This window comes from Biomphalaria glabrata, chromosome 3 (assembly GCF_947242115.1).
Source record: "Biomphalaria glabrata chromosome 3, xgBioGlab47.1, whole genome shotgun sequence".
Taxonomy (NCBI): domain Eukaryota; kingdom Metazoa; phylum Mollusca; class Gastropoda; family Planorbidae; genus Biomphalaria; species Biomphalaria glabrata.
In genome coordinates, this window is record NC_074713.1 from 39,195,050 (window position 1) to 39,218,460 (window position 23,411).

General features: G+C 39.3%; 1 protein-coding gene across 2 annotated transcripts in view; it reads left to right on the forward strand.

The window, feature by feature from the left end:
• LOC106057963 (kinesin-like protein KIF26A) overlaps positions 1 to 23,411 on the forward strand; it is a 307,846-nt gene that overhangs the window by 241,729 nt on the left and 42,706 nt on the right. For both annotated transcript variants that reach the window (XM_013215332.2, XM_013215331.2), the window contains exons 12-13: positions 20,488 to 20,646; positions 21,662 to 21,757. In XM_013215332.2, the coding sequence (XP_013070786.2) occupies positions 20,488 to 20,646; positions 21,662 to 21,757 (255 nt within the window). The remainder of the gene's footprint in view (positions 1 to 20,487; positions 20,647 to 21,661; positions 21,758 to 23,411) is intronic.

Below are 23,411 nucleotides of genomic sequence, written 5' to 3' on the forward strand. Positions count from 1 at the left end.
CTGATAACTGCAAACTGATTAGATCACTCACTTTTAATGCCTTTCTTTTGTCTTTCTCATTCTTGTACTTACACATTCTCTCTCTTTCTCTCTCTCTTCTCTCTATCGCTTTTCTTCTCTTGCTCTATCCCCATCCTCTCTCTCTCTCTCTCTCCCTTGTTCTTCCTATGGCTAACTTCACTTGCACCTAACCGCACTAAACCAACACCCTAGTTCAATAATGGTCCCTGGGTCTGTGCCACTACCTGTGGCGTGCTCATCTCGGGATCAGGGTGTGAACAAAATTAATACCACGGTGGCGTCTGGCAACGGGGGAAAGAACATTGACAGGCCACACACTTTCTAGTTGATGAATGTTTCTGGTAGATGTACGTCCCCCCTCCCCTCAGTAACCTCCAGCCTTACCACACACACACACCAATCAATCATAGAGATACAATGTTAAAGTGGAAAGTTATGATCATTCCAGAAAGTTATACTGGATCATCCTAGAAAGTTATACTGGATCATCCTAGAAAGTTATACTGGATCATCCTAGAAAGTTATACTGGATCATCCTAGAAAGTTATACTGGATCATCCTAGAAAGTTATACTGGATCATCCTAGAAAGTTATACTGGATCATCCTAGAAAGTTAGACTGGATCATCCTAGAAAGTTAGACTGGATCATCCTAGAAAGTTAGACTGGATCATCCTAGAAAGTTAGACTGGATCATCCTAGAAAGTTAGACTGGATCATCCTAGAAAGTTAGACTGGATCATCCTAGAAAGTTAGACTGGATCATCCTAGAAAGTCATTCTGGATCATCCTAGAAAGTTATTCTGGATCATCCTAGAAAGTTATTCTGGATCATCCTAGAAAGTTATTCTGGATCATCCTAGAAAGTTATTCTGGATCATCCTAGAAAGTTATTCTGGATCATCCTAGAAAGTTAGACTGGATCATCCTAGAAAGTTAGACTGGATCATCCTAGAAAGTAATTCTGGATCATCCTAGAAAGTTATTCTGGATCATCCTAGAAAGTTAGACTGGATCATCCTAGAAAGTTAGACTGGATCAACGTAGATCATCCTAACACATCATATGTTGTTATATTTGCCTAGAAAAATTGATGTAGAGGACAAACTGAATTTCATTTATGTGACATGCAGTTTATGTCATGCTGTGAAAGTCATGATGTGAATGTCTTGCTGTGAAAGTCATGATGTGAATGTCATGATGTGAATGTCAGTATCTGAAAGTATCGATACGTGTTTGACGATTTTGTTTGTCATGGCGCCAGCGTCATAATGTTCTTGTAATGATGTGAATATCATTATTTCAGCTTTATGTAAATTTCTTGATGTCTTGTGATGTACATGCAATGATGTGAATACCATCATTTCAGCTTTTCAGCTTTAGGATGTAAATGTCTTGATGTGTCATGATGTGTATGTGTTGTTGTTGGGTCGTTGGCTTGTAGCTACAAACAGCTAGTACAACTAAACCGATATAACTTTTATTACAATATACACTTGAGATGAGATACAGATCAAATAGTAATGAAAGAAACTGATTTAAAAAACAAAACAAATTATAACTCGCAACAAAAATACGTCTTTGCTCTTTTAAATCTCTGGGTCATCTGCCGTTCTTAATTATATCATGAATATCATGTATAAGTAACAAGCTATACATGTTATGCCATGAGTGGATGATAATGCCGGGCAGAGGCGGACTGGGTGTCAAAATTCGGTCCGGGCATTTCTATTTCATGCGGCCCATTTATTGTATATTATATAATAGACATTCAATTCTAGGTCTACCTGCACTCAAAATCATTCTGTTCAGTTTGATAATGTAACGATAGCTGTACACATGCATACAGTGACTATACATACGTCGCTCAGTGGGGCCCCTCTAGTAAGAGAATACAATAAAACCTTTAACAATTTAATACGAGCCTTAGTAACATCCATGCGGCCCTTATCGTATACAATACAGACGTGATTTAAAAAAAAGATGATTACTGTGGTCCTACCGGATCATTTGGGTACCGGCCCACCGGGCATTAGCCTGAATGCTCATATAGCCAGTCCGCCCCTGATGCTGGGTATACAATACGTGATACAATTCCTGGTGTCCTCCTAAGAAGTGGTCATGGCGACTGTGTTTATGTTTATACATAGTACAACACTAGGTCAAGTTGGCCTACTGTTGAGGCGCTTAAAGTGCCAATCCAATGTTTTTGTTTGGCTTTTATTATGTCTATTATTATTATTATTATTATTATTATGGAGACGTATCTGAGTCTACTTGTGCTAAGCTGTCCATGCTAATTGAGACAAGATCTAATTTTGTGAGTTATTCTTCCGATGCATTTACTAGAGATTTTTTTTTTTTTGCTCGGCGCGATGACTCAGTGACTCAATGAAAAACAAATAAAGTTTCTTTCTAACGCTCATCTAATTTCTCCTCACATCTCATTCCATATCTATCTCCTCCCCTCTTCCTCTCTTTCTCTCTCTCTCTCTCTGTCCCTCCATTGCTCTCTCGAGCACGAGCGCTCCCAAAATCGCACTCCCCCCCCCCCCCTCCAGCCTTCCCTGCACACAATTGCCAGTCTCCAAACATGCCCGTCCCTGCATCACCTTCAGTCCGTCAAGTCCTGACCGTCAAGGCAACAGGTTGAAGGGGAGCTCACTAACAACATCTCAATTTCTCCCTATTCTCACGTTATTGGCACAAGGACTTAATGCAAATTAGATTTTTTTTTCTTCTTCTCTGTCCAGCGTCTCTCGTGGTGACCTCTTCTCTCTTCCCCCCCCCCCCAATTCATTACTGCTCCCCTGTCCTTTTTTTCCCCGTATTCGTCATCGCCCCTTCTCTGGGGCCGCCCATGTGATGAACAATCAGATCTGTTTTGTTTCCACGTGTTGCTTCTCTTGAAAAGCCCCTCGACAACAGCCGGAAGTTTGGAGACTTTACCAAAGTGGTTCTTAAAATATTTGTTTTGGGTGCTCGCGACTTCTCTCTGCGATGGTAGTGGTGGAGAGACAGAGCGCTCAAGTACCAACCTACATGTTCAGGCATCTTTGTCAGGCATATCTTAAAATTTGCTTGGGGTGTGACTTTACTCGGGATATTTATTTAGTTAGTTTTTTGCAGACAGTCTAGCGGTTTAAAACAATGCTAGATTTGTGGAATATGTAGAGCGTCGGTGGTTTAACCAAAGATTTACGGTTCAGAACAGGGGCGTAGCAAAGAATTTGCCATCATTTTGGGGACCCGGGGGCTTGACCTCTTTGTGGGCCCCAGCATTTTGCGTAATACTTAATATTAAGGTTAAAAGCACTCATTTGGGAAAAAAAGGTTTAACCTGTGTTATCTTATGAGCGAAAAGAAAGAGTAGAGTGCTCCTGGCACCTCTGACACAGTTTGGAAGGGTAACTGTTTTTATCTTACCCGAGTCATGGAGATTTCGATTGTATTTCATTGAAGATGTATAGATGGCCGAAGGAGGCCGAACTAAAGATTCTGAGTTTGAATTTTTATCTGGTCAGATTCTTGACATTGCTTTGCATTTTTCCTCTAAAGGTTCATGCTTTTATTAGATACTTCATTTATCTTTAAAAGGAATTATAGAAATATTTTATTGGAAATGGAAATACGCGTTGGTAGTTGTACTTTACATGCATTTGCTGATTAGCATAGAATGGATAGCATAGCATGTGGTGCATCTATATTTCTTCCAAGAAAGTTAGAAACTAGTCAATATTTTATTTTATATTATAGTTTCACAGAACGTTGAATGTAAACACTATTGGTTATGCACTTCAAAGCTCCTCTAACACTAAAGAAAGTCTCCGCCTTTCACTCACTAAAACAATGGTTGTCAGATTTCACTACTGGTTGTAATAGTCCAGTTTCGGATTATAATGGCATGTTACTCACCCTCGACTTAATTTGTGCTCAACCAGTTTGACCATCTTCACTCAACCCCCCCCCCCCTTCTACACCCTTGCCGTATACATCCAACCAAATTCGCAGTCCTCCTTGTGTATCCGCCCATTTGTCTAGCTCTCTCCTTCCAATCAAACTGGGACACTGGTGTTTTTTTGAAATTTCAAAGGGAGAGAGTCTCTATCAAAACTGACTCTCCCCCCCCCCCTCTTTCCCTTCTCCTGCTCCTCCTTTAATGTCATGTGACTCACTCCAAGTGATAGAAAAAAAAATGGGGGGGCGGGGGGTAATTTACTGATAAAATGTTCTAATCCTGAATTAATTGGTAAAGAAAATGCCTTGTTAATAACACGAGTCACTTGAACAGGGTCTGCCCCCCCCCCCCCCCCGCCCTTGCATCACCCAAAGTGTTGAACATTTTTTTAGAGAACTCTTTTGTCCGTAGGAGCCTCTTCAACTTTTTGTTTCGTTGATAACTTGGTTGGTGTGACATAGGAACTAATTTGTGAATCTTTTTTCCAATTCTGTTGGAAGTTTGACGTTTGAAATCTCAAGGAGGGAGGAACTTGATTGGAAAGAGGGGGCAGGAGGGCCTCAAGGTTTTTGTTGGACGACACAATTTTGTTTCAATTTGGAGTGTGGACATTTGAAACGTCCCACAGTTTGTGGTCAGATTAAATGTGGGAAAAAGTGTGGCGACAGGAAATCTCACCAAATGAGTGGTGACCTGAAGAGTGGTGACTTGAAGAGTGGTGACCTGAAGAGTGGTGACCTGAAGAGTGGTGACTTGAAGAGTAGTGACTTAAAGAGTGGTGACTTGCAGGGTGGTGACTTGAAGAGTAGTGACTTAAAGAGTGGTGACTTGCAGGGTGGTGACCTGTAATGTTCTCTGACATTTAAAATATTCAAGCTTCATAAAACATTTTTTAGTAATACATAAATTTCGAACATCGACCAAAACTATAATTGATTTGACACGATCGACCGCCTAATAATCCGATATACTCCGTACTTGTACGCGGCAACGATGTCAATAAATGTACTTCATATATACTGCCATTATGTATGGTTGTAGAATGTACTTCATATATACTGCCATTATGTATGGTTGTAGAATGTACTTCATATATACTGCCATTATGTATGGTTGTAGAATGTACTTCATATATACTGCCATTATGTATGGTTGTAGAATGTACTTCATATATACTGCCATTATGTATGGTTGTAGAATGTACTTCATATATACTGCCATTATGTATGGTTGTAGAATGTACTTCATATATACTACCATTATGTATGGTTGTAGAATGTACTTCATATATACTGCATTATGTATGGTTGTAGAATCTACTTCATATATACTGCATTATGTATGGTTGTAAAATGTACTTCATATATACTGCATTATGTATGGTTGTAGAATGTACTTAGGCCTAGGCTGTACTCTACTATAGTATGTGTTAGGCCTAGGCTGTACTCTACTACAGTATGTGTTAGGCCTAGGCTGTACTCTACTACAGTATGTGTTAGGCCTAGGCTGTACTCTACTACAGTATGTGTTAGGCCTAGGCTGTACTCTACTACAGTATGTGTTAGGCCTAGGCTGTACTCTACTACAGTATGTGTTAGGCCTAGGCTGTACTCTACTACAGTATGTGTTAGGCCTAGGCTGTACTCTACTACAGTATGTACTTAGGCCTAGGCTGTACTCTACTACAGTATGTACTTAGGCCTAGGCTGTACTCTACTACAGAATGTGAACACGGAAATACATGTTTGTTTCGTCTCTAGTTTATTGTACGTCCATGAAAGTCTAAGACAAAATCTTTTTACGATATAAATGGAATTTTTTGGATATTTACGTTTAAATTCTTTGACGTACCTTTTTGTAATTCCGACGTTTTCGGTAAACTGACACTCCCCCCTGTCCCTTATAAGTCGGACTGTCAGGACTATGTTAAGTATAATAAAGATTATTATTATTATCATTACTATTATTTCGGCACTTATGTAGTAAATATTTGCTCATACATTTACCTTATAACGTTGGACTGTCACTAAATGAATAAAACTTTGAATACAGCTATGTCTTTATTAATTTCATGTGTGTACATTCGTAATATGTAACACAGAATGTTGTCTTGCTCGTAATCACTAGAACCTTGCAATCTCAGATTTCAAACTTGCGCTCATTCTAAACTTAACATTCTTTGTCGCATGGACAATATTAATGTTCAATTGAAGTATTTCACTTTCATGAGATTGATCTCGAGGCTCTAAGTTTGTACATACTCGCTCTACCCCTCGGTCATCGCGCCCTTGTTTCATATTCACGTTATTCGTTTTCTCTACACTCTACTGCTATTAGGACGGCAATGAGATAGTCCAACTCCTGTCCGTCCTTCGGCTGGAAACTCTCCAGTCTTGTGGTGTCAACAGGATGAGAATGTAGTTTAACCTGTTTCTTTAGCTGCGTTGCTTGCCAAAACAGATGCCCATGGGTGAGCCCGATGGGGGCGCACTTGAGTTTGTGTAAAATCACAAACTCTCTTTGTAATCTTGTGTAATTACAATAAATTGTGAGGCGGTGGTTTATAATACTGTTATAGCTTTGTATTTTCTAGAGCATTCTATAGACAGTATTTAATGTCCTTCTCTTTTAAAGGGAGTTTCATTCTAGGAACTTTGTCTTCACTGATCAGTATTTATGCAGTACGCGTACCTCAACTGTACACTAACTATACTTTAACAGTACCGTAGCCGAACAATACACAAACAGTACTTAAGGAGTATCTTAAGAGTACTTTTTTTTTTATCCTAAATATCTTGGCCCTTGCCACCTTCCTCTCTTCACCATTTCACTGGATGAGGTGTCCTCCCCCCCCCCTCCAAAGTGCTAAACTATCATGGTGAGTTAGTTTTGAGTCATCACCGGAGCTATTTCTCTCCACCCCATCTCCCATTTTCTTTCTCTCTTTGAAAATGATTCCGACCCCCTGAAAATGATCTTATTATCGGGCACTGATCAAAAGCAATCATCATTAGACCCGCGCCCGCCACCTTGTAAATCTCAAAGCCATCCGTCCGACAACAGAGCCACAAAAGGACCGGTCCGGACACACGTCCGGCCATATAAACGTCGTTAACTAGCAGATGGTTATGCGGACACGAATGTTATAGTGCTATGAAATGAGAAGAGGGGGAGGGGGGCTAAGTGCATGGAGTGTGTGACATGGGGGCGGGGGGGGGGGAGAAGGGGGCAAAGTGTTTGAGAAAAACATTGCACTCACTGGTCAAGTGGGGGTGACGTCACTGCAGCTGACCCACAGTTGCATGTTTGTGATCAAATGCAGGCTTAAAATCACCAAACCACACGCGCAGCGACATTTTAAGATAATTGGTGGCGCCGTGAGTCGAATCACTTTTTTTAAAAATTGTCTGGTGAGGAACAACAGCCCCCCCCCCTTTTCCCATTTAGTGTTATTAATTATAATAGAATTGATGAGTGGTGCAAGCAGAGAACACTGTTGTTGTGGTCAGCACCCCCGCATCAAGTCACGCCCCTGGACTAGAACAAAGTGAGAAGTACAAATGCTGTTGAGGGAGAGAACAAGAGATATACAGAGACATGGAGAGAGAAAGAGCGAGAACAAGAGATATACAGAGACATGGAGAGAGAAGGAGCGAGAACAAGAGATATACAGAGACATGGAGAGAGAACAAGAGATATACAGAGACATGGAGAGAGAAAAAGAGAGAACAAGAGATATACAGAGACATGGAGAGAGAACAAGAGATATACAGAGACATGGAGAGAGAACAAGAGATATACAGAGACATGGAGAGAGAAAGAGCGAGAACAAGAGATATACAGAGACATGAAGAGAGAAAGAGAGAGAACAAGAGATATACAGAGACATGGAGAGAGAACAAGAGATATACAGAGACATGGAGAGAGAAAAAGAGAGAACAAGAGATATACAGAGACATGGAGAGAGAACAAGAGATATACAGAGACATGAAGAGAGAAAGAGAGAGAACAAGAGATATACAGAGACATGGAGAGAGAACAAGAGATATACAGAGACATGGAGAGAGAAAGAGAGAGAACAAGAGATATACAGAGACATGGAGAGAGAAAGAGAGAGAACAAGAGTATATACAGAGACAGGGAGAGAGAACAAGAGATATACAGAGACATGGAGAGAGAAAGAGAGAGAACAAGAGATATACAGAGACATGGAGAGAGAAAGAGAGAGAACAAGAGATATACAGAGACATGGAGAGAGAACAAGAGAGATACAGAGACATGGAGAGAGAAAGAGAGAGAACAAGAGATATACAGAGACATGGAGAGAGAAAGAGAGAGAACAAGAGATATACAGAGACATGGAGAGAGAACAAGAGAGATACAGAGACATGGAGAGAGAAAGAGAGAGAACAATAGTATATACAGAGACATGGAGAGAGGAAGAGAGAGAACAAGAGAGATACAGAGACATGGAGAGAGGAAGAGAGAGAACAAGAGAGATACAGAGAAATGGAGAGAGAAAGAGAGAGAACAAGAGAGATACAGAGACATGGAGAGAGAAAGAGAGAGAACAAGAGAGATACAGAGACATGGAGAGAGAAAGAGAGAGAACAAGAGATATACAGAGACATGGAGAGAGAAAGAGAGAGAACAAGAGAGATACAGAGACATGGAGAGAGAAAGAGAGAGAACAAGAGTATATACAGAGACATGGAGAGAGAAAGAGAGAGAACAAGAGATATACAGAGACATGGAGAGAGAACAAGAGATATACAGAGACATGGAGAGAGAACAAGAGATATACAGAGACATGGAGAGAGAACAAGAGATATACAGAGACATGGAGAGAGAACAAGAGATATACAGAGACATGGATAGAGAACAAGAGATATACAGAGACATGGAGAGAGAACAAGAGATATACAGAGACATGGAGAGAGAACAAGAGATATACAGAGACATGGAGAGAGAACAAGAGATATACAGAGACATGGAGAGAGAACAAGAGATATACAGAGACATGGAGAGAGAACAAGAGATATACAGAGACATGGATAGAGAACAAGAGATATACAGAGACATGGAGAGAGAAAGAGAGAGAACAAGAGATGTACAGAGACATGGAGAAAGAAAGAGAGAGAACAAGAGATATACAGAGACATGGAGAGAGAACAAGAGATATACAGAGACATGGAGAGAGAAAGAGAGAGAACAAGAAATATACAGAGACATGGAGAGAGAAAGAGAGAGAACAAGAGATGTACAGAGACATGGAGAAAGAAAGAGAGAGAACAAGAGATATACAGAGACATGGAGAGAGAACAAGAGATATACAGAGACATGGAGAGAGAAAGAGAAAGAACAAGAGATATACAGAGACATGGAGAGAGAACAAGAGATATACAGAGACATGGAGAGAGAAAGAGAGAGAACAAGAGATATACAGAGACATGGAGAGAGAACAATAGTATATACAGAGACATGGAGAGAGGAAGAGAGAGAACAAGAGATATACAGAGACATGGAGAGAGAACAATAATATATACAGAGACATGGAGAGAGGAAGAGAGAGAACAAGAAATATACAGAGACATGGAGAGAGAACAATAGTATATACAGAGACATGGAGAGAGAACAATAGTATATACAGAGACATGGAGAGAGAAAGAGAGAGAACAAGAGATATACAGAGACATGGAGAGAGAACAAGAGATATACAGAGACATGGAGAGAGAAAGAGAGAGAACAAGAGATATACAGAGACATGGAGAGAGAACAATAGTATATACAGAGACATGGAGAGAGAAAGAGAGAGAACAAGAGATATACAGAGACATGGAGAGAGAACAATAGTATATACAGAGACATGGAGAGAGGAAGAGAGAGAACAAGAGATATACAGAGACATGGAGAGAGAACAATAGTATATACAGAGACATGGAGAGAGAAAGAGAGAGAACAAGAAATATACAGAGACATGGAGAGAGAACAAGAGATATACAGAGACATGGAGAGAGAAAGAGAGAGAACAAGAAATATACATAGACGTGGAGAGAGAACAAGAGATATACAGAGACATGGAGAGAGAAAGAGAGAGAACAAGAAATATACAGAGACGAGAGAGAGCGAGAGAGAACAAGAGATATACAGAGACATGGAGAGAGAGCAGGAGAGAACAAGAGATATACAGAGACATGGAGAGAGAGCGAGAGAGAACAAGAGATATAAGAGACATGGAAAGAGAAAGAGAGAGAAAAAGAGATATACAGAGACATGGAGAGAGAGAACAAGAGATATATAGAGAAATGGAGAGAGAGGGAGAGAGAAAAAACGAATATAGAGAGCAAAAGAGAGAGTTATATCATAAATCTCACATTTTCTTCCCTTGGGAACGAGAAGTTTTCAAATGTTAAAGTTCCTATTTCAGAGCTAACCTCCACGTGACAAACACGTCAGACTATGTCCAGCTCATGTTTCTCTACCAGACGGTACGTTAACATGTTGAATCCTGAACGACTAATGCTTTATGTCAACTGTTATTCCACTCACGCGTGTTGAAAATAAAAAAGACATGATCCAAAATTAATTTTAAGATGATTATATTTTGAAAAAAAATATAACGGTCAAACCAGAGTTTTTTCTGTGTGGCTAATTGGCTAGTATTTTTTTCTATAAGATACATATAAAAATTGCTAGAGCCGTTTTCGAGATCCGTGCCTACCCAGGTAGGATTTGTTTCACCAATAGAGTTTGTAAGCTATTAAGAGAATTGTAAAAAAATCGCATAGAATCTAAAGCCTATTCTTTTCGATGTACTTGTCGAGGATACAATACAAACTTAATACAAATGTAAAGTGTATATACTTACATCTAAAGACCGCTGTTCGATTTAGAGTAAACAAAATAGTCTCCCCTTGTCCTGCATTTATATTTCAAACTTCTTTTGACACTTGCTGCCCTTTTTTAAATTCAGATTATTATTATTTTTAGAATCCATAAATTGGTTAAAAAAATATTATTATCGCACCGATTAATTGTTTGTCTAGATTGATTACAAATTTAATTGCACGACTGATTCAAACTACTTGATACAATTACACTTCGTACAAGCTTTGTTGTTGTTGTTGTTATTTTGTTGTTGTTTTTTTCTTGTTTTGTTTGTTTCTTTTAAAGTATTTGTGTATGTTTTTCTTGTTTAAGGGGTTACTGGAGTCGATTTTGAGTAAAAAATCGATTTTTCAATTTTGGTGTAATTAAATAGGTGGACATGTATTTTATAAGCTGGCATCAAAAATTTTTTTTAAAATAGCATTTTTTATTGAAAAAAAAAGTATTTTAATGATGCATGGTGAACACTATTTTCCATATTTTTTTCTTAATACAAATTCACTGTTTTTGAGTGAATGCATTTTTTGTGACACTACCCCCTCTGTAACATATTTCTAAAATCTCTAGAACTAATAGAGATAAATGTGTCGAATTTGGTACACATATTCAGAGATAAATAATACAGAGAATCAGCTAGTTTTAATGACTTTAGCTGAAGAAGTTTTTAATATATGATCTTTTGGGATAAAAAGTGTGGATGCATTTTACTGGAAAAAAATCACCCTTTTTTTAAATCATAAAATGCACAATACTAAGGGAAAATGTATAAAATCTAGCTAGCTAATTCCAGCCACCTTTATACTTTAAGGTGTACGTATTTTTAGCTTTGAAATTTATCTATATTGAAAAATTTTAGAATTTTCCTATATGAACTAATTTTTGTTTATTTTCAAGATGGCCACCATTACCATGGCAACCCGGAAACATTAGACAACATTCAATATATTTTTTTTTTATTGAGTTGTCATATGATATAATATAACAAAAGTTATTAAGTTAAAGCACAAATTTTAAAAATAAATTTTGCACTCCAGTAACCCCTTAACTGTCTACATTCATTTGGTAATGAGTGAGGCGAAAGGGGGGGGGGGGGGGGGTGACCTGTATAGCAAAATGTTTTGTTCAAACTTTGTGGACAGCCATCAGAGCAAGGGGAAGCAACCTGTAATTTAAAAGACGCAAATTATTGCTTTGCGAGTGAAGGGAGGTCACCAGCCAAGACGTTCTTTAACTATTGATATTGATAGATTATCTCCCTTTCTTCCTATTATAAAGATTAGCGTGTAAAACATAGTTCTACTTTCGGATAGAAAAACAAAGTTGGGATCTCGCGCTTCTAGAACTACAGTATGCAACATAGACTAGGTCACAATGTTATTCTCATCTCGTTAATTCATTTCTTTTGTGACTGTAGGCCTACTACATGTAAATGTTACACACCTCTGCCTTTATAACGCAAACAAAAGTATACTTCATTTCTTTAATCTCAAAGGTATATAATATAAAGCAGGTAATATAAAACTTCAAATTCTTTGCTTCGGTAGATACCAAATGTACTCCACTATGATGTGCAGCCTCAAAAGTTGTTTGTTCCACTCGTCCTTGAACCTTTACTGTGTAACTTATAATATCTAGGTCATTATAGTTACAAGTCACGTGACTACGCTGGATAACTTTATAAGAGGAAAAACACTTTCACTTGTAACATGCAATAACCATTCCTAATTTATGAAGTTCACGTTGGACTGTCAGCCATACACTGAGTCCAAATACATTTCTATGCATATATATCTTACCACTCCTACATCATATGCGACTCGGAATTTTAACCATGTTGATCGATGACCAAATCTACACATTCTGAAAGACCCATACCATGGTTGACCAATGAACCATACCAGGTTGACCAATTACCTATACCATGATAGTTAACCACTGACCAAAATCATGGTTGACTATCATGGTTGACCAATAATTAATACCATGGTAGACCAATGACCAATACCATGATGGTTAATCAACGACAAATACCTTGATTGTTGACCAATAACCAATACCGTGGTTGACGAATGACCAATACCTTAAAAAACGCATAGGGCCTACTTCATATAGAAATAATCATTTCGATAGGTTCCAAATGTTACAGTTGTACAGGTTTTTTTTTTAAATGACCAATGAGGCAATGCCACATGCCATGGTATTGACATGACACTGATTTTTCAAAGGATCTGAAGTTTTACAACTTTATACTTAAGTGCACCTATCACGAAATGTTGTCTGACCTAAAAGTTGTTTTCTTAGAAATGAAATCTTACATAGAAATATACAATTATATACATTATATTGAAATATAAGTGGAGTTTTTTTTATTGAAGGAATATATTAAATGGTTTTTGTGAGTTACACACGAAGCCTTCGGGTGGCAACTAATAGACCATACATAACAAAAACCAGTAAATATTTAAAGTAAAGTAAGTTCCCCTTTCAGACCCTGCGATCTATACGGCAGATGATAAGTTTCTTTGGCCAACGGTTAATGAGCAGGGTGTCATGCGGCCAGCACAACTACCAACCGCCTTTACTTTCTTAACTAGAAGTTGGGTACCCCGGTAGCCCTAAAAATCCTAGTCTTCGCTGAGATTCTAACCCAGAACCACCAGGTTCGGAAGCTGTGCTTAACAACTCAGCCACCGCACCCCCTGGTAATTATTTTCCTATAGTTATTAGTTCTTGTGACCGAAATTTATATATATATGTGGATCTAGGGTTACCAAAGAATTTACTTTAGTCACATCTAGCTAGGTCTATGGTTACCTTTTTACAGTTAGGCATATCTAGAGCTACAAGCTATATATCCTTTTTTTTTTTTTTTTTTTTTTTTTGGGGGGGGGGGTTGTCCTCCGTCCGCCAGACCTTGGCCTAAAGTGTGGCAATGTCCGACTTTCACTCTGCTGATAACTTCAATTTCCTGTTATCCATCAATCAAACTCAATCCTTCCAATCTTCTGGTGGAAACTCATAAATTAAACAGCAGAAATAAGTGTTGTTGTTTTTTTTTTACCAAGCTCCTTCATGAGCAGATGTTCTTAGAAATGTTGAAACCTTGCTCTTCTAAGAAATGTCTCTTCAAGCCTGTTGATGCTCCTCTTTTACATTCCAAGAAATACTCTAATGCTAACATTGAAGGAGAGACTCCGCTGATTAACGCTCAGGGGAGAAAGAGAGAAATAGTTTCTCTGAGGACATTCTTCCCACACAGTAGAAACTGAAGAAACTGTTGAGCATGGAGTCCCGCTCGGACACCAAGGATGACTTAAAGTCGAATAGTCGCTTCATCAGAGAACAACACTTCTTAAGGCAGCATGTTGACATCTCTTTGACTTACTGACCTGTTCCTTCAAATACATTCAAAGTGTTTCAACTTCATCAGAGAGCAACACTTCTTAAGGCAGCATGTTGACATCTCTTTGACTTACTGACCTGTTCCTTCAAATACATTCAAAGTGTTTCAACTTCATCAGAGAGCAACACTTCTTAAGGCAGCATGTTGACATCTCTTTGACTTACTGACCTGTTCCTTCAAATACATTCAAAGTGTTTCAACTTCATCAGAGAGCAACACTTCTTAAGGCAGCATGTTGACATCTCTTTGACTTACTGACCTGTTCCTTCAAATACATTCAAAGTGTTTCAACTTCATCAGAGAGCAACACTTCTTAAGGCAGCATGTTGACATCTCTTTGACTAACTGACCTGTTCCTTCAAATACATTCAAAGTGTTTCAACTTCATCAGAGAGCAACACTTCTTAAGGCAGCATGTTGACATCTCTTTGACTTACTGACCTGTTCCTTCAAATACATTCAAAGTGTTTCAACTTCATCAGAGAGCAACACTTCTTAAGGCAGCATGTTGACATCTCTTTGACTTACTGACCTGTTCCTTCAAATACATTCAAAGTGTTTCAACTTCATCAGAGAGCAACACTTCTTAAGGCAGCATGTTGACATCTCTTTGACTTACTGACCTGTTCCTTCAAATACATTCAAAGTGTTTCAACTTCATCAGAGAGCAACACTTCTTAAGGCAGCATGTTGACATCTCTTTGACTTACTGACCTGTTCCTTCAAATACATTCAAAGTGTTTCAACTTCATCAGAGAGCAACACTTCTTAAGGCAGCATGTTGACATCTCTTTGACTTACTGACGTGTTCCTTCAAATACATTCAAAGTGTTTCAACTTCATCAGAGAACAACACTTCTTAAGGCAGCATGTTGACATCTCTTTGACTTACTGACCTGTTCCTTCAAATACATTCAAAGTGTTTCAACTTCATCAGAGAGCAACACTTCTTAAGGCAGCATGTTGACATCTCTTTGACTTACTGACCTGTTCCTTCAAATACATTCAAAGTGTTTCAACTTCATCAGAGAGCAACACTTCTTAAGGCAGCATGTTGACATCTCTTTGACTTACTGACCTGTTCCTTCAAATACATTCAAAGTGTTTCAACTTCATCAGAGAACAACACTTCTTAAGGCAGCATGTTGACATCTCTTTGACTTACTGACCTGTTCCTTCAAATACATTCAAAGTGTTTCAACTTCATCAGAGAGCAACACTTCTTAAGGCAGCATGTTGACATCTCTTTGACTTACTGACCTGTTCCTTCAAATACATTCAAAGTGTTTCAACTTCATCAGAGAGCAACACTTCTTAAGGCAGCATGTTGACATCTCTTTGACTTACTGACCTGTTCCTTCAAATACATTCAAAGTGTTTCAACTTCATCAGAGAGCAACACTTCTTAAGGCAGCATGTTGACATCTCTTTGACTAACTGACCTGTTCCTTCAAATACATTCAAAGTGTTTCAACTTCATCAGAGAGCAACACTTCTTAAGGCAGCATGTTGACATCTCTTTGACTTACTGACCTGTTCCTTCAAATGCATTCAAAGTGTTTCAACTTCATCAGAGAGCAACACTTCTTAAGGCAGCATGTTGACATCTCTTTGACTTACTGACCTGTTCCTTCAAATACATTCAAAGTGTTTCAACTTCATCAGAGAGCAACACTTCTTAAGGCAGCATGTTGACATCTCTTTGACTTACTGACCTGTTCCTTCAAATACATTCAAAGTGTTTCAACTTCATCAGAGAGCAACACTTCTTAAGGCAGCATGTTGACATCTCTTTGACTTACTGACCTGTTCCTTCAAATACATTCAAAGTGTTTCAACTTCATCAGAGAGCAACACTTCTTAAGGCAGCATGTTGACATCTCTTTGACTAACTGACCTGTTCCTTCAAATACATTCAAAGTGTTTCAACTTCATCAGAGAGCAACACTTCTTAAGGCAGCATGTTGACATCTCTTTGACTTACTGACCTGTTCCTTCAAATACATTCAAAGTGTTTCAACTTCATCAGAGAACAACACTTCTTAAGGCAGCATGTTGACATCTCTTTGACTTACTGACCTGTTCCTTCAAATACATTCAAAGTGTTTCAACTTCATCAGAGAGCAACACTTCTTAAGGCAGCATGTTGACATCTCTTTGACTTACTGACCTGTTCCTTCAAATACATTCAAAGTGTTTCAACTTCATCAGAGAGCAACACTTCTTAAGGCAGCATGTTGACATCTCTTTGACTTACTGACCTGTTCCTTCAAATACATTCAAAGTGTTTCAACTTCATCAGAGAGCAACACTTCTTAAGGCAGCATGTTGACATCTCTTTGACTAACTGACCTGTTCCTTCAAATACATTCAAAGTGTTTCAACTTCATCAGAGAGCAACACTTCTTAAGGCAGCATGTTGACATCTCTTTGACTTACTGACCTGTTCCTTCAAATACATTCAAAGTGTTTCAACTTCATCAGAGAGCAACACTTCTTAAGGCAGCATGTTGACATCTCTTTGACTTACTGACCTGTTCCTTCAAATACATTCAAAGTGTTTCAACTTCATCAGAGAGCAACACTTCTTAAGGCAGCATGTTGACATCTCTTTGACTTACTGACCTGTTCCTTCAAATACATTCAAAGTGTTTCAACTTCATCAGAGAGCAACACTTCTTAAGGCAGCATGTTGACATCTCTTTGACTTACTGACCTGTTCCTTCAAATACATTCAAAGTGTTTCAACTTCATCAGAGAGCAACACTTCTTAAGGCAGCATGTTGACATCTCTTTGACTAACTGACCTGTTCCTTCAAATACATTCAAAGTGTTTCAACTTCATCAGAGAGCAACACTTCTTAAGGCAGCATGTTGACATCTCTTTGACTTACTGACCTGTTCCTTCAAATACATTCAAAGTGTTTCAACTTCATCAGAGAGCAACACTTTTTAAGGCAGCATGTTGACATCTCTTTGACTTACTGACCTGTTCCTTCAAATACATTCAAAGTGTTTCAACTTCATCAGAGAGCAACACTTCTTAAGGCAGCATGTTGACATCTCTTTGACTAACTGACCTGTTCCTTCAAATACATTCAAAGTGTTTCAACTTCATCAGAGAGCAACACTTCTTAAGGCAGCATGTTGACATCTCTTTGACTTACTGACCTGTTCCTTCAAATACATTCAAAGTGTTTCAACTTCATCAGAGAGCAACACTTCTTAAGGCAGCATGTTGACATCTCTTTGACTTACTGACCTGTTCCTTCAAATACATTCAAAGTGTTTCAACTTTTAGTTTTCGTTCTGTGCTGTACGATACTGTCCTTCTTTTTGTATTCATGCGATCTTCAAGTAAACCTGAAGTATAACCTCAAGTGTATCGACGTTCTGTGGAGAGAAAGAAAGACAGAGAGAGAGAAGAAGGAAGAGAGAACCAATACTACTTACATCAATGGTTTGTGTTTCTGTATGGTATAGGGGCAAATAATTGATCTCATTTTGTGGCGGACTGTATGGCCCACTTTGGTTCGCCATATTGACCTATTTTTCCCTAATTAATGACACCACACTGAGAAGACCCGACCCACTGTCCCATTCGCACCATGGGAGGAGCGGACCTCTTCCCAGCCGCACCGTGGCGTTGCACCCGCAGACCAGCACCAGTCGCTAAGCAGGCCCCGAGGGATCACCCCGGGGGGCCGTCTGGCCCTCACTCTTAAGTAGATTACACTGGATGGTATAAGTAGCAGTTAACGAGGTGATTGAGGCGAGCAGATAGGTGTCTGGCTATTCGCTGCGGGATAATGTCTCTCTGCTCAGCTACTAACTTTCTCTTTCTCTACTAACTTTCTCATTCTCTACTAACTTTCTCTTATTGTCTTCCCCTTCAGTCTCCTCTGTCTATTGTGTTAGCAGAAAGTGTCTTTCTACCTCTCCCTCTGTCTCACTATTTCCTCTCTTTTTTTCTCTTGCTCTTCTTTCCTTTATGTGTCCCTTCTCCCTCTCCTTTCTCTCACCATCAGTCTCTCTCTCTCTCTCTCTCTCTCTCACTCATTCTGTCTGTTTCTCTCTCTCTCTCTCTCTCTCTCTCGCTCATTCTATCTGTTTCTCTCTGTCTCTCTCTGTCTCCCCCCCCCCTTTTTTTTTTATCTCCCGTCATATAAACAAACTAATTTCTAGATTTTGTGTGTGTGTGTAATTTAATAAGTATTGATGCGCCACCTACACCTCTCAGCGACCCATTCCTACGACCCAGTAGTATCACGGGGCTCTTAATATCCGCTGAGAGCTTAAGAATGCCAAACGTGAAATTACGGACTAAAGCTATGATGGTGCTTCATATTTAAGTGGATAGTAGGACCTACAATGATCTTCGAGTATTGCTTCATCAAAAGAAGCCGCTTGCGCATTATGTTCATTGTGCTAACCACAACTTATAATTGGTCTGAAATGATTCCGTCAGCTGTGTTCAAGACGTTGCAGATTTCTATGACAATGACTTGGTTGGTGTTTTTTTGGTAATAACATCTCAAGATGGGCGCGTCTTGAATCCAATGGGAAGAGCATAGATTATAGTACAAACACTTTTGCCCACAAGATGGTCATCAAGGAATGATTCGGATATTTTGATGTCCTAAAGCTGTTAGCACAAATTACTTTGTGTTTCTCTAAGGAAAAAGAACGCATGGAAGCTGCGCTACTTAGAGGAAAATTAGAAATATTCGATATCTTTGTCCTGCTTATTGTCGAGTCCGGGATGACCAGATGGTCTCCTAATTGAATCTAATCCACCTTATTTGTAACATGCTCCTTTCATGCATATAGATCTAGATCTATGTTTAATGTTAGTAAGAGAATATGGTCTGGTCGAGATGTCATGTTGACGCATGGTAACATGTGTTGTTACGTTACGATCCTCTAAAATAATGAGAAGTTGTGTATTTCTATTCTACACAATTTCTGTACTAGTTTTGTCATCAGTAAGATTCTTTTCTTTTTATTCCTCTTGAGCTATCCACATTTTGTTTGTATCGTCTGCTGTTGCTCTCCAGCATGAAAAGTTTAGAAAAGAAAAAAAAATATTCGAAACCGATATTTTCCTTCTATGCCTCCCGCGCTCACTCCAACCCCCACTCCCTGCCTGTAACCGAATGTTAACGGGGCGCCAGTTTATTCTTTAGTAAGAGGCACAGGGCTTCCATGTTGAGGGTGCTGGTTACGCCATCTGGCGATCTCGAGGGGGAGTGTTTACATCTGCATGTTGGAGTGACTTCCAAAGATATGAATCCCCTCTTTCCACAAACTTTTACATTTTTATGAGTATCTAAGGGCGAGTACTATGCTGAGAAAATGGAGTATTGCATGTGGGGCGACACTTGAACAAAAAAAAATCCATTGAAGGTGCATAAAAAAAAGGGATTTAAGGGAAATAACCCAAGAACGTAAACTCCTTCTTTCTGATAAAACTCGAGTGAGTAATTTGCTCTTGCAATAAAGATGTGTATTCATAAAACCGAACCATAAAGTTAGCGAGTGTTAAAACACTTAGAGAAACCAGAGTTTCATCTCTCACACTGGGCCGATAACACGCAGATATTGCCAGTTAGAACAACCGTGGGATGCACCCGCACAACTTCCTAGAGATCTTCCTAACATCACGCTGACTGTTTGCCCCACATTAACAATAGTTGCAAGGGACATCATCGGCACAAATTCTGTTATGTGATGAAGAATTGTGTTGCCGTCTTTCAGTCTATTACATAATAACATTATAGTTTTGTTTATTGTGATTGTTGTTGTTTATTGCTGCCGCTTTCTTTTTGACTTCAAGTCTGTGATTTTTTCCCTTTCTTTTGAAGAAGCTAGTTTTAGTGCGGGAATGGGGGGGGGGGGGGGGGGGGGGTAATTTTCGAAACCATTTTTCTTTAGTGGGGGAGGGGTTTTAGAAATGAAATGTTCATTCCTTTTTATAGGCACTGGCTAGTATTGACGCACAATCATATACATGTATACAAAAAGAAGATAGCCATATCGCACGTTGACTGATGGTCCTTTGCCATTGTACGCTATACACATTACTTCTGATTTGAACTATTTCGTACATTGGCTTAAGACTTCATAGTCTAAACACTAGTGCCGGTAATTAGCTAATAAGTAACACACACATGTTTCTTTGTATTATTATTAGTGGTGTCTTTTTTATTTATCTACAGGAACAGAAGCCACTGGTGTGGGGACAGCTCCCAGCGTCTATCTTCGGGAAGACCCCATCTGCGGGACACAGCTTGAGAATCAAAGCGAGCTGAGGGCGCCCACCGCGGAGAAGGCAGCCTACTATCTGGACGCCGCCCTGGCCGCGAGATGCACCACAGGTGAGCAACAGTGACATTGATTTCTAGAATAAGTTTCACAGAGGAAAAAAAAAAAAAGGAAATGTAAAATTATTTGTATTCCTTGTCTAAAGCGAAGCTTCTTATCGCTTTGGTCCACTCTCTATTGTCTACATGTGGAGAACGGAGGAGGACCTGTAGGCGCTAAGCATAACTCAACTCAACTCAAGCTTAAGGCTACAAGCTCGTGCCCCCCCCCTCCGTTTGGTAGCCAAGCCCCTTTTTTTGTTTACCCCAAACACAGTGATTTTTTTTTAGTTTCAATTGTAGATGACGATGTTAATGATTAGAGTCATAGTCACGTGCTATGAGTATCCATTCTCCTCCCCCCCCCCTGTTGTCCCCCTCTAAGCCTGCTATCCTCAGTATGGTCCTTCCTCCCTGTAGACAAGATGGCCAATTGCTCCCGGTCTTATTAAATGCCCTTCCTAATTTTCATATTCTACTTTTATACTTGACCCTTAACTGACCCACATGCCGTTCTTTATACTCACAAAGAACACAAAGCTCTTTATTCAGATAAATGTTGTATGTATAAAAGGTGTTTGAAACAAGTAAAACCTTACCGTGCCTTGCGTTGACTTGTTTCACAGAAACATTTTCTTTTTACTTGACTACCTCACTAAACATTCGAAATGCACAACTATTTTGAAAACAGCCGTCGAATATCGTGAAGGAAAAAGTTTATTTATAATTTTTTCATAAACTTGTTATATTTTTATTTGTTTGGTTTATGGTTGCCCTCGACATGTTGAAATCAAAACGAGGCCACTGGTTCACTAAATATTTTCAAGACACAAAACGATTGGAGTCTTGTTGTCTCTCTAACTACAAACTGTTTGTGATTCTCCACGTGGCCGGAGTTATTTTTATTATCTCTGTAGTAAGTTTGTATTTTGCTTGTGACCCAGTTGCCTCGTTCTGGAAACAGCGTGTAGAAAACCTATTAGATTTGCACTGGCCTATGGTGAACATGTCGTGTTTTCTGTATTCACAGACGAGGACGAAGGCAGATCTTCCAACATTCTGTTCACATTAAATGTTTATCAATACAGGATAGAGAAATCCAACACCAAGGCTGGTTTGCCCGGAGGTAAGTATCTCACTAACTCTTTGTATTTCTGACCTACTTTGTGGAGTTGGTCTTGGCACTAGACTTTCCGTACAGCCAACAGACCCACTTGATTTTTGTCTACAATTATGGACATTTCTAGATCAACATTTGCCAGATGTTATTTTTTTCTTGGTATTTAGGGAAAGGTGGGGCAAGGAATGCTAAACAGGAATTTGACTTAAATATTTGGGTCACGTGATTGACAGAAATAGCACCGGAATTGTGTATGATGTAACAAATGTAAAAGAAAATTAAAACAAATTCTCGTCGCGCTAAGCTGAGCAAGAAATAACTGAAAAGTACTAAAGACTAATGTATCTTCATTACTGCTTTAAAAAAAACAACACATCAAGTCAAATGTACGACAGACATTGATCCAACAGTCAAACATTTACGATGCGAGAATGTAACGAACAAATATATTGGAGTGGCCGAGGAAACGAATGAATTATTCAGGGTGATGTTGTTTTTTTAAAGACAATGTATCCCAGAATTCACGAAACACTTAGTTAGATCTCTCTAGTTTTTTTTTTAGCATGATTCGTTGACCTTGGCTACTATAGGGTTAACCTAAACCCTAACCTGGCTTGAAAGGTTAAAGGGCGAGTGGTAGGGATAAAGGTTTGTGTCGCCGTGACATTGACATTTCGTAGTAGTAACTATAAAAATGTTGATAGTCGAGTGCTGAGGCGATATCTCTAGTCACACGTGCCTTCCTCCCCCCAGCCCCATTTCAAGGTACCTCTACTGGTCTGGAGTAGCCCCACACACCTCCTAGTACCTCTCCTCCCATGATATGACCAGATAGAGGACCACTCCCAAGTATTGTACTCCTGGCCCTATCGGCCGGGTGACTTGTCAGGAGCAGACGTGTTTCTTGTACCAGGTGAGTTAAAGATTCGGTTTCAATAGCCGCCCTCTACTGACACAGAACCGCCTCACGCACGCACCCACACGGACGTCACGTCTCTATACTATACTAGTCCTATGTATTAGCTAGGATCTCAATGTCTTCTACTGATCCGGATGGAACGAAAAAGGGAGAGAAGTAAAACAATCATGACAACTCGGTGTAAAGACTTATTAATGCCCTTGCTATTTCTACTCCTGCAATCCGATTAATTTTAAAGGCCTCTAAATGTCTTTCCTTCTATTAACGGATTGAACACTATCACAAAGCTTTATTTGGCTGCTGACGGTTTATTGTCTACAACAATAAGCTGAGAACAAGTTCTTGTCCTGCGTAGGACTTTTTGTGTAGGACTGTTTGTCAGTGACTGGACATTGTGATTTCACAAACATTTGTGGTCAAAGGACAAAGATATCGCCTCTTTTTTGTAGTGTCCGCTTTAGTCCTTTCCCCCTTCTGTTATGACGTGTGTTAGAGACTCCTGAAGTATACAGGGCGTCACTTCCTATTACTCTAAGTCAGTGAGATTGGACGAATTCTCTGAGCTTATAAATGAAACATGTAACCACTTCTCCAGAAGGCTGCGGATCAATTCCAAGTCCTCTTCAGTTATTGTTAGTCTGTGTATACGAAGCGACGATGTAGTATGTCAGAACTCGTTGCTTTGTGGAGTGTTGACGCTAGACGGTACAGTCTTACCTGTAAAGGAGGCTCCATGACTAC